Genomic DNA, 15,806 nt, shown 5'->3' on the forward strand with positions numbered 1-15,806 from the left:
TGCTACTAGAATTCTGGGAAAACTGTGTCCATGGGATTTTTGTTAGAAATTCACTATACCAAAGCTTTAAATTAACACAGCGATAAAATTTCTGGAGGCCCATTTACACTGTTGCTTATTTAAGAAATATAGCAACACACTTTAAATATTCAAAGGCCTTAGCTGTACGCGGAGACTAACACTAACACCTTTGAGGACTCTATTTCATCATCCAATCAAATCTGGGGTTATAAACTCAAAGCCAATGAGTGCAGAGCAGGGGGCGGGGCTTGGGGCAAATAACTGTCAGCGAGGTTGTGCAGTTGGTTGTGACTGCTTTGGGGTGAACGAAATAGCTAACCTCTACTCTCATTTACATACCATAGGATATTCCTTCTGAAGCTTTGAATGGTGAGTCATCCCTAGCTTCCCCTTCTGGAAGTTGCCCTTCCACTCTGGTACTTCTTTTTCAGCCTCCCTCTGAGATGGACAAATGTATTCCAGCTACGGACTCAGCCATCTCTTAACGCTTGGAGTTCCCACCTTTCCCTTGGCAGCTGATCAAGCACTTCCCCAAAGATCAACCAGTCTCTCAGTTGGAATGTCTGTCCCTTACCCCCTGCCCCATGCTCCAGTAACTTCCTCTATCAACTTTCCTAATTATTCACGTGGCTCGTGTTCCTTCCCTCTTTAACGAGGAACTGGGAGGAAAGCACACTGAGGCTGCGGTGAATCTCCTCAGGTGCCGGGAACTGAGCTGGAGCTGAGGGAGGAATGAGTGAAGCCGAATTAGCAAGGCAACAGACCGGCCACCTTCAGAGTCTGTGAGTAAGACGCTGCTGTGTTCTGTGGTAGGAGAGTTTACTGAGAAGATAAGCTAATCCCAGTTTATCTGCCCTAAACCATTAAGCAAGAGCTTGGCAGCTGGTGAAGATTACTGGGATGTTTGGGTAGGATACTTTGTCACCTTAATCCCGCAAAATGTACTGATTAAGAGGAAGAAAGAGCTCTGGCCTGTGTGGTTCACTTGGTTGAGCTTTATTCCATTCACCAAGAGGTCATTGTTGGATTCATGGTTTCGGGCCCCAACTCCAGGAGGCGGCATGCAGGAAGGAGCCCATGGATCAGGGGTGGGCAAACTTTTTGACTGGAGGGCCACAATGGGTTCTTAAACTGGACTCAGAAGAAGGAGCTGCGGATGTTTTTCCCCTCGTTGCCATGTTAACACTGCTGCTGGTGAAGGTGCGGAGGGGAGAGCAAGAGAACCCTCCGCTCTTTCGGCTCTGCCGGCCGGATAGAACAGCCGAGCGGCCGGATCCGGCCCGCGGGCGGTAGTTTGCCCACGGCTGCCATGGATGTTTCTCTCTCTCCCTCTCCCTTCCTCTCTAAAATCAATAAAAACATTTTAAAAATATATTTTATTGTTTTTTTACAGAGAGGAAGGGAGAGGGATAGTGAGTTAGAAACATCAATCAGCCGCCTCCTGCACACTCCCCACTGGGGATGTGCCCGCAACCAAGGTACATGTCCTTGACTGGAATCGAACCTGGGACCCTTGAGTCCACAGGCTGACGCTCTATCCACTGAGCCAAACCAGTCAGGGCTAAAAACATTTTTTTTAAAGGAAAAAAAGAACTCCCATTTTCAGAGACAGGGTGAATTAGTATCACTTCTACTCCATGAGAAAGAATTTCAAAAGACTGACTGTTGAGGACAAATCTACATGCCATTTCTGAGAGGACAGTCATTAATTAACTCCACACAAAGAGAATTTAGCCATTATCTAATTTATTGAAAACCTACATGGTAATTTCAAGACAAATCAGTATTTTTTTTAATGAGATAGAGTTTCATAAACTTATCCAAAGTTGCCAAAAATCAATTTAGGCTGAAGAAGTTTTAATTACATGGAAAATCAGTCTTTTAAATTACTAGAGTAACATTAGCATTTACATGCTAATTTATGGTGAGATCATTTCTTGGGGAAAAGATTTGTTAGAAGAATTTGAAGTAGAGGTTGAAGTAGCCAAACTGAGTATTTGCCACATATTTACAGAAAAGAGTTGAGTAGTTTTATTCGTTTCTAAAAATGACTTATTAGGATTGACTGTGTAAACTCTTATTAAAGTTCTCAAATAAAAAATTTAGAAATGAGAAAGTGCTTATGGGAATGTGGATCCCCACTTTTAGTTTAGGAAACAATAGTCTTCTTAACTACTGTATTAAATTCTGAAAGCATGCAGAAAATGCTTTTTCTTTTTGTTCAGGCCCAGGATGTTTAGTCCTGGAGTAACAGTGGAAAAGTTAATAAGTGTCCTAAATAGTGTACTGTTAGCTAAACAAGAGCAAATATCACAATGGCATGGGCTTCTCCTAGAGCAGTGCTTCTAAATAATGGCTGCTCCTTATATCACTGGGAAACATTAAAAGTTCACAATGCTCAGACCAATTAAGTTGACTTCCAGGGATGCCACCCAGGCACCTATAGTTTTACAGCTCTCTAAGTGACTCCAATGTGTAGCCAAGGTTAAGAATCTCTCTCTTAGAGGGATAGCTGAGCTTGTTCTACCACCAGCTCTTGACATGTTAAAGTGAGGATAAAAAACTTAGATTCTTTTCAGGTAAAACAAAAATCAATCAAACAAACAAAAATCAGCTGCTGACAGCAGTAAACCAGTGTGATGCTTGCTAGTGGAATTAGGTCTCATTCAGAGTTACTACAAGTCAGTCAGATGCTTACAGCTAGTCCCTGTCGCTCTCCAGTTGGACATAAACAATCTCAAAGAATATCAACATCCGATGAGGTCATTCTGAGACCGTAATAAAGTGAGACAAAACAAAGTCACTGTGAAACCCATACAATTATCAAACATTCTCAGCCCCTGCTAAAATGAATGACTGCTGCATCTGTACCCATTACAGCTCCTTCTAGATAAGATTTCTTGAGATGCCCAATCACAGAATTGTCCTTACTTTCTGACAAAACCCACCTATTGTAACCCCTCACTTCCTTAAACCCTCTTCAAAATTACCCAGACATGGCCCATATCCACAATAAGTTCTTTCCTACATCCTTTCACTGAAATAGCCCGCAGTTCCCCAGGGTGAACATTCTCCCTCACTGAGACTAAATAAATAAATAACCCAAACTTGTCAATGACAGATGTGTTTCCAATCATCTTCGACTAAAAGTCATTGATACCCTTTCTCAGAAAAACTGACTCAGGAACATTGAAAAACTAAGCAGTGTTGCCTTTTCATTGGGTGAATCACAGTGGTCCTTAACCTTGACTATCTATTAAAATTGCCTGGGGAGCACAGACTGAAATTCAAGACTGATTGCAATAGGAATCCCTAGGGATAAGACCCAAGCACCACTTTTATTATAGCTCCCCAGGCGATTCCAAATAAAAAATAATAAATCTAGGAAGAGAAATAGAAGACACAGACTAGAAGCTATACAGGTTGGAAAACTGAGGCCAACAGCATTGAAGTAAGTTGCTCATTCTTTCACCCTGTAAGCAGCAACTCATCAGGCCTTTGCATGCAGGCCGTCTGACCAGAGTAGGCACTTTTATATTGGTGTCAAGATGCTACAAACTTGGTTAATGCTCTTTACAAGGCTCTTTGAGGCAGCTGATAGGATACCAAGTGGAAAAGAGCATAAAGTATGATTATATAAGGATGAACCCAACTATGTAAATAAAACGTATAAGAGCCACTAGATGCCATAACTGGATGGTTTTCTGTTTTTGAAATGTTTGTTTATATAATTATGTCAAAAGTTTTTATAATAAGCACATATTCATTTAATTTTCTCTTTAGAATATTGATTTTGATCAGAAAAGAGAATGTACTAGTAATATATATATATATATATATATATATATATATATATATATATATATATATATATAGTTGAAACTGAAAAAAGAGAAGTTTAGTAAAACTAATTGATTACTTTTCAAAGCAGCCAGATCAGATGCTAATAGCGGACAGTAGAAAATGTTAAGCCACTGTTAGGAGAGAAAGAATTGGAAGAATATCCCTCAGGAAGTTTGAGAGCACCGATGTAAAACTTTCCTTACCACAGAAGCACAGAAGCAGGTGGGATTGCAGACTGCAGCTACTATCTATTCCTTCAAACCAAGGCACAAAATAACCCTTGTTGTTCCTCATCTAAGAAGTAACAATGAGACAGAACATCTAACAACCCCCCTGTTTTAAATCCTTTTGGTTTCAATATTTTTATTTTGCTTGATTGCTGTATGGATATATAAAATTTGGAGGAAACTTGACCCATTAGTGTTCCAAATGGTAAATATAAGACTATGATTGAGTATCAACATAATCTATTAATTTCTGTCTGAATAGAAAAACAAAAGAGATCCTTCTCCCATCCTGCTACCCACTTTGGAATAGCTACCATGAACATACTTCCAGAGGCTTAGGGAAGCTGAGGACAAGCCCCTCAGTTGTCCATCCCCAGAGCTAAGTGATATGCACCAACTTGTGGTCCTGGCCGCAAGTTAGGTGAAAAATCTTGTCAGAGTTGGATAGATGCCAGGTGAATAACGCTGAGTGAGCATGGGGTGACACTGGCTAATCTCTACCACTTGGGTTTGTACCTTTTTTATCTCAGTTAAATTTAAAGCATGATGGGAATGGGAGGCATCCCTAATTTTGGCAGACCCTAAGATATCACTAGGATCAAGGAGAAATAATGGTTGTTTTTAAATTATTATCATGAAAGAAAAGCAAGAAGGCAAGTCTTACTTTCCTATGATACTGTGTGAGTTTTGCAGAGCGTCGTAAGAGTTGGATACAGATGGTCTGTGAGAACCAACAGGATGAACATGAACGTCAGTACTACTAATTACACTTTCCATAACAAAGGATTTGGTGGCACTTGGGTAGAATTTGTCAAGAATAAGTTCAGTACTTATCCTCAGGACCTCCCTGAAATCATTCTAATATTGGCTTTGATCTGCACAATTGGAGGTAGGTGGAACTCTCTTTATTTTAGTTTATTCTATGGATGGATTTGTAAATGCCACCGTATAGAATTTTTTTAAAAGTAGCAGCAGTAGGAAATCAGAATTTTGGTCCTAAATTCATACATTTGTTCCCTGATTTTCAATTAAATGAATCCAATAAAAACCTACCCCTGAGAAGAAACCTGTAACATCTAATCTTTATTCTTCATCTCTATTGTGTTAAAAAAAATATTCATACTTTCTTAGTTTACTAGGTTCTGAGTAGATTTAAGTGATGGAGAGAATTGAAACAGATAAGTAGAAAATCAAGGGTTGGGGGATTTTTTAATCTGTGTTATCATAAACTATAGTTTCATTCATATTTTAAAATTAGCTGTTCCACTGTTTTCTTTACTTGGACAAAGAATTTCAAAGTGATCAGTCTGAATTGTTCAGTTACTTTTTAACCACTGGGTATGGTGTCCCATTGGTTTTGTGCAAATGATAAATTATTCCTATCTCTTATGACAAGAAAAGAACACTGTAGATATCAAAAGGATGCACCTTTCTACATGCTTTGATGTAAGAATTGTATTTAAAAGAAGCAGAAGACATTAAACTGAAGAAAATACTGTAATATTGCTTATTGCACTTTATAATAATGATTAACAAAGTTAAATATTCGTGCTTTCTATTATGTAGTAGCTAACTAGTAATAAGTAGCTAGTTTTTTTTTTCTCACCAGCATAATTATTATGGTTAGTTCCTCATTATTATTTAGGAATCAGTCAGATTTCACTCAAGTTTAGTTTTTATTAACCTTATTGCAGGATTGCCAAAGAAGCTACCTGATTTGTAGCATGTGGAGAAACTGCTATAGATATTTTAGTAGTAACCCAAGAACCAATGATTCTAAAGAAATGATATACTTCATAGAACAGGTCAAGCGGGAATGGATTAGTAATTATATTGATTCTATGTGCTTAAGTGTGAAGGAGGGTTTCAAATACAGGAATATAGGAAGTGAGTAGTGGATCAATATTTCATTGTCCTCAGTGTTAAGAAATCATATTAAATTAAAGTTTTTAAAATGTAATATTTTACTGCTTTTTAATAATTACTTTTTTGCAGCAATTTTGAACCTACACTTGAAAGATTTTATAATTCCTCTCCCTGTGATACTATTTTTAATCGGATGCAGTTTTGAAATACTCAGTTTTGCATCTGACCAGGTGTGTATAGTAAATACGAGTATTTTTTACTATACCTAAGATTCATATAAATACAAAGATGGCTTAAGAGGATTATTAAAATACTTGTCTCTTCATTGTTCTGCCATTTGATAGATGTTTAGGATGTGGATAACATCAGATGTGTAGGAAAAGAAACTGGGTGTGAAAAAGCAAAGCTTAGACGAGAATTGGTTAACAAGATAGAAGCCTAGAGTGACTTAGAGCTGCTGTTATAGAACTCTCATAGCAATAGAATTCTGACAAAAAACAAACCAATGTATTGCCTCAATTAGGAATGTTTCAATCGCATTTCCATTAGAATAGAGGCTAGTCTCTAAGTGTGCCTGGCTTGGAATGTATCAAGAAATATACACAGAACCTTGTATCTGACATTTGAAGTGAGGAGCAAGGCAAACCATAGATACAGTCCAGACAACTCTAGTATTACCACATAGTTGGGAAGAGCTGGAGTCAGAGGAGAGAGAATATACTTACTGTAAAGGATATAGAATGTTGCCCTAGCCAGTTTGGCTCAGTGGATAGAGCGTCAGTCTGCAGACTGAAGAGTCCCAGGTTCGATTCTGGCCAAGGGCACATGCCTGGGTTGCGGGCTCGATCCCCAGTGTGGGGAGTGCAGGAGGCAGCTGATCAATGATTCTCTCTCATCATTGATGCTTCTCTCTCGCGCGCCCTCTTCCTTCCTCTCTGAAATCAATAAAGAAATATATATATTTTTTAAAAAAGGATATAGAATGCATTATTAACACACTAGTCATCTAACCCAAGGGTTGGTGGCAATCTTTTTCTGTAAAAATATATATAGTAAATATTTTATTTTTTGAGCTTTTTCATTTATTTCATTTTTTTATTGTTTAAAGTATTACAAATAGTAGTACATATGTCTCCTTTTATCCCCATTGACCTCCTCGCGGCCTCCCCTAACCCCAGCACATGCCCTCACCCCTCTAGTGTCTGTGTCCATTGGTTATGCATATATGCAAGCATACAAGTCTTTCAATTGATCTCTTATACCCCACCCCCAACTCTCCCCTGCCTTTCGGCTATAGTTTGAAAGTCTGTTTGATGCTTCTTTGTCTCTGTATCTATTTTTGCTTATCAGTTTATGATGTTCATATAATCCAAAAATGAGTGAGATCATGTGATATTTACCTTTCTCTGACTGGCTTATTTCACTTAGCATAATGCTCTTCAGTTCCATCCATGCTGTGGCAAATAGTAAGAATTCCTTCTTTCTTACAGCACCGATGTACCAGTTTTTTAATCCACTCATCTGCTGATGGGCATTTAGGCTGTTTCCAAATCTTAGCTATTGTAAATTGTGCTGCTATGAACATAAGGGTGCATATATCCTTTCTGACTGGTGTTTCTGTTTTCTTCAGATATATTCCTAGAAGTAGGATCACTGGGTCAAATGGAAGTTCCATTTTTAGTTTTTTGAGGAAACACCATACTGTTTTCCACAGTGGCTACACCAGTCTGCATTTCCACCAGCAGTGCAAGAGGGTTCCTTTTTCTCTGCATCCTCTCCAGCACTTGTCGTTTGTTGATTTGTTGATGATAGCCATTCTGGCAGGTGTGAGGTGGTATCTCATTGTTGTATTGATTTGCATCTCTCGGATTATTAGTGACTTTGAGTATGTTTTCATATGTCTCTTGGTCTTCTGTATGTCCTCTTTGGAAAAAGTGTCTATTTAGGTCCTTTGCCCATTTTTTTATTGGGTTGTTTATCTTTCTTTTGTTAAGTTGTATGAGTTCCCTATAAATTTTAGAGATTAAATGCTTATCAGAGATAACATTGCCAAATATGTTCTCCCATGCGGTAGGCTTTCTTGTTGTTTTGTTGATGGTTTCTTTTGCTGTGCAGAAGCTTTTTATTTTGATGTAGGCCCATTTGTTTATTTTCTCCTTAGATTCCATTGCCTTAGGAGTTGTGTTGGTAAATATATTGCTATGACAAATGTCTGCTATTTTGCTGACTATGGCTTCTTCTAAGATTATTATGGTTTCCCATCTTATGTTTAAGTCCTCTGTCCATTTTGAGTTTATTTTTGCGTATGGTGCAAGTTGGTGATCTAGTTTCATTTTTTTTGCATGTATCTGTCCAATTTTCCCAACACCATTATTGAAGAGACTGTCTTGACTTCATTGTATGCTCTTGCCTCCTTTGTCAAATATTAATTGAGCATAATGGCTTGGGTCGATTTCTGGATTCTCTGTTCAGTTCCATTGGACTCTGTGTCTGTTCTTGTGCCAGTACCAGGCAGTTTTGAGAACAGTGGCTTTTCAGTATAGCTTGATATCTGGTATTTTGATCCCTCCAACTTTGTTCTTCTTTCTCAAGATTGCTGCAGCTATTTGGGATCTTTTTTTATTCCAGATGAATTTTTGGAGAGTTTGTTCTAGGTCTTTGAAGTATGCCATTGGTATTTTAATGGAGATTGCATTGAATTTATAGATTGCTTTGGGTAGTATGAACATTTTAATTCTATCAATCCATGAACATGGTATATTCTTCCATTTGTTTATGTCTTCCTCTATCTCTTTTTTTCAGCGTCCTATAGTTTTCTGAGTACAGGTCCTTTACCTCCTTGGTTAAATTTATTCCTAGGTATCTTAAATTTTTTGTTGCAATGGTAAATGGAATTGTGTTTTTAGTTCCTGTTTCTATGAGTTCATTGTTGGTGTATAAAAATGCCATAGACTTCTGGGTGTTAACTTTGTATCCTGCTACATTGCCAAATTTATTTATTAAGTTTATTAGTTTTTTGATGGAGTCTTTAGGGTTTTCTATGTACAATATCATGTCATCTGCGAATAATTACAATTTCATTTCTTCTATAGTAAATATTTTAGATTATGCAGGCCATATAATCTCTGTCACAACTACTCAAATCTTTCATTGTAGTTCAAAGGCAGCTATACTCCCAGGAGACAATGTATAAGTGAATTGGCATGACTGTGTTCCTATAAGATTTTATTTACAAAACAGGCATTGAGAAATTTTGACTTAGGGACAATATTTTGCCAACACCTACTTTAGTCAGTCAGAATATGAATGAGAATGTGTGTGAAAATGATTGACTTTCCCAAACAAATTTAACCAGCGATGTAAAATAAAAAATTATGGAAAACATATATTCATGGAAGAACAAAAGAAGATCACTACTTTATTTGTCATGAATAGGTTTTATAACCATATAATTTTGATACAAAAGCAATTTTAAGTGCAATTATTTATGACCTTTATGGAAGTTTGTTGACTTTTTGAAAAGATCAAGTTGTAAACCTTTATTACAAATTAAAAATGAGGTTCTTAAAACTCAACCTGACCAGATATGAAACAATTTTAAAACATTTAAAGAGGAAAAACAGGCTTAAAAACAACAACAACAAAAATCACATGTTGTCATCATCAAAAAGAGACATCTTTAGGAAAAAAATAATAAAAACCCCATGCTGCATAGATAATGCAATAGTTCTAGTTATCTGTTCAATGGCAAAAGGCAATCACTTAAGGTCTTCAGCTCCAACCTTTTGTTCATTTCTTACTGCTGGAATTTCATATTCATTTCTTCTTGTTGGATGACTAAACCTTATAATATTTCAATCAAATATTATGGAAAAAAATAGTCTGGAAGAGATGATAAGCCTGCATTTACTCAGTCTGGTCCTGCTCAGCCTCCAGAGGGGACAAATTCTCAGCTGGTGGATCAGCTGCTTTTGTCTCTTTGCCATCTTGTAGTTTAGGGTTTTCTGTGCCTCTGTATCAGTAATTGAAGTTGTGTCAGTACCGACATTGAGGCATTCAGGTGGCTGTTGACCTTGGGTCTCATCTCCTTGATTTTCCTTATCTTCTTCATCACCGTCCTCTCTTGGCTGTCTTTGGTGAGGAGGGTCCCTGTGGAATCATGGTCTATAGCCCCAATACATATTCTGTCTCATTGGTCTATCTTGTTCCCCTACACCCTGGTTATCAGCACCCTCCGTCACTTCTCACTGCACAGGAGGGTTGGAATACTGTAGTCAACACCCATAGAGTCTCCTCAGGGAGTAAGGTGGGAACCCTGGCCAGTGGGAGGGCGGGCACTGTTGGGCCTGGCCTTCAGGATCACTCTCTCATCCCTCATTCTTTTTTTAAAAATATTTTTTTATTGATTTCAGAGAAAAAGGAGAGAGAGAAACGTCAATGATGGGAGAGAATCATTGATTAGCTGACTCCTACATGCCCCACACTGGGGATGGAGCCGGAAACCCAGGCATATGCCCGACCAGGAATTGAACCGTGACCTCCTGGTTCATAGGTTGATGCTCAACCACTGAGCCTCGCCAGCTTGGCTCATCCCTCATTCTTTTCCCCACTCTTACTTTTCTGGTAATTCTGCTGGTAATTATGTGGAGGACCCCTGCCACATGGGTAGCATCTGTAATGGTTCCAGTCTGCTGCATATTTACGGCCTTGCACTGGAACTCTTCCACCAGCGCCTATAGCATTTGCCGCCCTGTATCTTTTCTCCTTCAACAACATCATACTCCACAGTCTTTCCATCTCCTATACTGCAAAGGTACTTCCTGGGGTTATTCTTCTTTATGGCAGTCTGATGTACAAATTCGTCTTCCTTGAGGTCATTCCTGTTGATGAAACCATATTCATTTTTTACATTGAACCATTTCACTGTTCCCAAATCTTCCCTGTGAAGACTTTCTTGTCCCCACCCGCAGGCACCACTGATGTGAGGCTGTGCAGGTCAGGGCTCCCTGCCCCACTGCCCTGTGGTGTCAGACTTGGTGTCAGCAGTGCTGAGGGGGTGGGGGCAGTGGGCGGCTGCTGGGTCCCGACTCCTCTGCTCTTGGTTGCTGTGATGGTGAACTGGGCCAGCTGTATAGCTGGGCAGCTGCTGCTCTTCTACTGATGTGATGGTAACTAAGCTAGCAGGACTGCACGGGGCTCTCCGGTCCATTCTCCATCCCCACTACTGATCAAACTCAATCTTAAGTACTTCTATAAACTTTACTATTTGACAATAATTCTTTACTCTTCTTGCAAGCTAATACGTTAGCCTGCCACCGTTTCATGATCCTGGTAAAAAAACATACGACTCCTGGACCAGCTAAAAAGAACTCTATCACTCAGGGCAACTGCAGAAGCCAGAATGTCATCATTTTCTTGTGCCTGTTCCATGAGTCCCAGCTCCCAGAGAGAGAATGAAGAGGGCCAGACGAAACCTGCACACACAATGGGTTGAATTACAGGAGAAGAAACCTGTGCTTCGAGAACTTGAATAGTTTATGATGCACAGTTAGCTCACCTGTCCTAAAGAGTCATTATCTTTAGTGCACTGAACAATATAGTAAATCTGGCCCTTGCTCTGGAGAGAAACTTTGCTCTATCTTCCAAACTTTTTATTCACTCAACCATTCTGGAAAAGATAGTCTGGATGAAAAGCAACCAATGCCTCCACTCATAAGACCCGAGAAGCACAAGAAACAACGAGAATCAGCTCCCACATGCATAGATCTCACCCAACTCAGTAGGTGCTCAGTATTTCCTTATGGGATGGATGTGGAATGGATGCTCAGAACAAAATTCATAAATATCAACTAAATATTTTGTGATAAACAACACAAATTAGTTATTTCATGAGCTGCATTAACTTCCCACACACTGCTATTCTTTCACACACAACTTTCTGTTTAAGCCATGGCTAGTTATTTGCAGTTTCTAGAATTTGATATGATTGCTTACTCCTTTGTGGGTTTTATGTATGATAATCCATCTGTCTGAAATGTCTTCTTTCCTCTTGTATGCCTGAAAATCTCCTAGATATTTCTAGTGGCCATGTAATGTACTTCCTAGTTAAAAAAATAAAATGTACATAGGTATGTGCAGTAACTTTCCACTGTAATTGATAATAATCTGATGGAAAATTATAAAAATCTGACAGAGTTAAGACATTAGCACTTATTACATAATGATGTATGTTTTCCTCTTTTGTTGGAGATAAGAGTATCTAACATGTAGTCTATGCTAATAGAAGGATAGATAAATAAGAAAATGACATATTTTTATATTATTAGGTCCTAAGATATGCTCATGCCATACAATGGATGGATTCACAATTATTTTATTATTTATTTACACCAGTAATTATCTTTAATGCTGCATTTGACATGGATGTTTACATGTTCCAGAAATTATTTTGGCAGGTAAAAGTATTCTTTTCCAATAATATCATTCACTAATGAGCCACCACATTTTATCTATATTTAGATTTTTAAAAATTTTCCTCAAAATTAGGAAACAAAGAAGAAAGGGGAAAAGTGCAAGGTGTAAAAGAAGTAAAATAAACTTTATATTTTAGTGACTATGCTATATCTTGACAAATGGCTAGTCTACTGAAGACTCAGGAAAAAAATTATGGAAGAAAAAATAATCCTGAAAATATGAGTGATAGAACTTAACACCAGTTATGATTTTAACTCTGTCATGCTATAAGAGAGCTATTGTGAAATCTATTAGGTCTAATAAAAGAAATTTATTAATAAAAGTGATGTTTTAAATACTCTCCTTCTAAAACTTCCCACACCCACATGGAGAAGAAAAAGACAAAGAAGAATATTTACAGAAACAACTATGACTCTAATTTATAAACTGTTGTGATTTTTTTCTAATTATGTGAGATTTTGAACTCATCAAGAAAAGACCTTGAGGTAAAACACCACAGATCTTAAGGAGAGGTGCATTTCTTTCAAATTAACAAAAACAATTTTGGCCCTAACCAGTTTGGCTCAGTGAATGGAGCGTCGGCCTGCAGACTGAAAGGTCCCAGGTTTGATTCCGGTCAAGGGCATGTACCTTGGTTGCGGGCACATCCCCAGTAGGAGGTGTGCAGGAGGCAGCTGATTGATGTTTCTCTCTCATCGATGTTTCTAACTCTCTATCCCTATCCCTTCCTCTCTGTAAAAAATCAATAAAAGTAAAAAAACAATTTTGTAAATATAAGGCCATTACCTAACCTATATTAGAAACAAAACTATTAAAACAATGTATACTTGAAAGCATCTAGAAAAATGGAGGTTATACAAATGACCCAAAAAAATGAAATTAAAAAGAATATCTTCTGATATAATAAAAGGCTAACATGCAAATCAACCAAACGGCAGAATGACAGGTGGTATGACGTGTACTGACCACCAGGGGGTAGACGCTCAATGCAGGAGCTACCCCCTGGTGGTCACTGTGCTCCCACAGGGGGAGAACCACTCAGCCAGAAGCCAGCCTCATGGCTGGTGAACGCAGCAGCGGTGGTGGGAACCCCTCCCGTCTCCGTGGCCACACTAAAGATGTCAGTCAAACATCCCCTGAGGGCTCCCAGACTGCAAGAAAGCTCAGGCTTGACTGAGGGACCCCCCCGCCCCGAGTGCACAAATTTCATGCACTGGGCCTCTAATATATATATATATATATATATATATATATATATATATATATATACTATCTAATAATAGAGAAACATGGTAATTAGTCGTAACTTCGCTACCCTTCCCATTGGCTAATCAGCGAGATATGCAAATTAACTGCCAGCCAAGATGGTGGCCGGCAGCCAGGCAGCTTAAGCGAACATGAGGCTTTCTTGCTCCAGTGACAGAGAAAGCCAAGGTTTCCTGCCTGCTGCCACCCAGCTCTGAGCTCCTGAAACAACAGCTCCAAAAGATACAATGTTTCAATTATAGAAGCTAAAAGACGGTGGTTAATTTGCATATACCAGTTGCGAGGGAAGACTGAGGACAACATGGAGGCCAAGCGGTACAGAAGGGAGCTAAGTAGAGGCCTCAAGGACAGAATTGGAGCCAAGGCTGCAGAGGTGGGAGGCAGGAGGTGGGAGGGCAAGCCCAGCCACAGCGGCTGCGAGCTGGAAGGGCAGTGGCTTGGAGGGGAAGGGGAAGCGCCTGGGAGTGGCTGGGAGCGGGAGGGGAAACCCAGCCACAGCGGCTCGGAGTGGGAGCGAAGCCCGCCTCAGCAGGTTTCGCTCCCCTCTCTGCTTTGCTCCAGCTGCTGGAAGCCTTATTCTTGCAGGAATCTTCCTGCAACGGGCCTCTAATATATATATATATGCCCAGCAACCGAACCAGGGAATGACCTGAATGACCGGTCAACCAGTCACTGTGATGTGTACTGACCACCAGGGGGCAGACGCTCAATGCAGGAGCTGCTCCCTGGTGGTCAGTGCACTCCCACAGTGGGAGTACTCCTTGGCTGACTAGGATGAGCTGTTCTCCCACAGCGGGAGCAGCTGCTCAGAGGGCGGGTCCACAGCCGCTTGGCTGACCAGATGAGAGGCACTCCCACAACAAGCGATCCCCACAGGCCATTCCCCCCACCAGTGCATGAATCCATGCACTGGCCTCTAGTAGAGATATAAAAGTAGTTTGGTCTGGTGATTTCTGCCTATCTGTCTCCTGAGTCTGTTCAACTCTGGAGGTCAGCTGAGTCAGGAGGATGAAATAGATGGCTGAAGGGCCCTGCTCATGTGTCTGTTGGTTGGTACTAGTAGTGTTGGATTTAGGCAATAGGAGTCACTGCCACACATTATCTCATCATCTAGGACAGTGATGGCGAACCTATGACACGCTTGTCAGAGGTGACACGAGAACTCATTTTTTTGGTTGATTTTTCTTTGTCAAATGGCATTTAAATATATAAAATAAATATCAAAAATATAAATCTTTGTTTTACTGTGGTTGAAAATATCAGAAAATTTCTATATGTGACATGGCACCAAAGTTAGGGTTTTTCAAAATGCTGACCTGCCGAGCTCAAAAGGTTCGTCATCACTGATCTAGGAGGTTATTTCAGGACTAGAGGCCCGGGGCACAAAATTCATGCACAGGTGGTGGGGTACCCACAGCTGAGCCTGCACCCTCTCCTAATCCAGGACCCCTTGGAGGATGTCCAATCGGGCCTAAACTGGCAATCAGACATCCCTCTCACAATCTGGGACCACTGGCCCCTAACCACTTGCCTGCCTGCCTGATCACTTCTAATCATTCTGCCTGCCTGCCGGATTGCCCCTAACTGCTTGCTTGCCTGCCTGATTGCTCCTAACCACTCACCTGCCTGGCTTATAGCCCCTAACCACTTGCCTGCCTGCCTGATTGCCCCTAACCCCTCTACCTGCCTGCCTGATTGCCACTAACCACTCACCTGCCTGCCTTATTGCCCCTAATCACTTGCCTTCCTGCTTGCCTGATCGCCCCTAACCTCTCTGCCTGCCTGCCTGATTGCTCCTAACCACTCACCTGCCTGCCTTATCACCTCTAACCACTCGCCTGCTTGCCTTATCACCTCTAACCACTCACCTGCCTGCCTGATCACACCTAACCATTCTGCCTGCCTACCTGATTACCCCTAACTGCTCGCCTGCCTGCCTGATCACCCCTAACTGCCTCTGCCTCTGCCTCCACCTCCACCTCCACGGCTTCATTTGGAAGGATGTCCAGAATGATGCCCAGAAGGTTGTTTGGCTGTCCAGTCTAATTGGCGTATTACATTTTTATTATTATAGATTCTTCACAGTGGGTGCAGAGTCTCAGACATCAA

General features: G+C 40.2%; 1 protein-coding gene and 1 pseudogene across 1 annotated transcript in view; one reads left to right on the forward strand and one right to left on the reverse strand.

Moving 5' to 3' along the window:
- The first annotated feature begins 341 nt into the window (after positions 1-341).
- Positions 342-15,806, forward strand: part of SLC9C1 (solute carrier family 9 member C1) — a 97,402-nt gene continuing 81,937 nt past the window's right edge. Inside the window, exons 1-4 of the mRNA XM_059686169.1 lie at positions 342-803; positions 4,785-4,980; positions 6,087-6,187; positions 12,284-12,412. Coding sequence (XP_059542152.1) covers positions 4,830-4,980; positions 6,087-6,187; positions 12,284-12,412 — 381 coding nt within the window. The 5' untranslated portion in view covers positions 342-803; positions 4,785-4,829. The remainder of the gene's footprint in view (positions 804-4,784; positions 4,981-6,086; positions 6,188-12,283; positions 12,413-15,806) is intronic.
- On the reverse strand, positions 9,864-11,387 carry LOC132231850 (Y-box-binding protein 1-like; annotated as a pseudogene).

Source organism: Myotis daubentonii, chromosome 3 (assembly GCF_963259705.1).
Source record: "Myotis daubentonii chromosome 3, mMyoDau2.1, whole genome shotgun sequence".
NCBI classification, from domain to species: Eukaryota; Metazoa; Chordata; class Mammalia; order Chiroptera; family Vespertilionidae; genus Myotis; species Myotis daubentonii.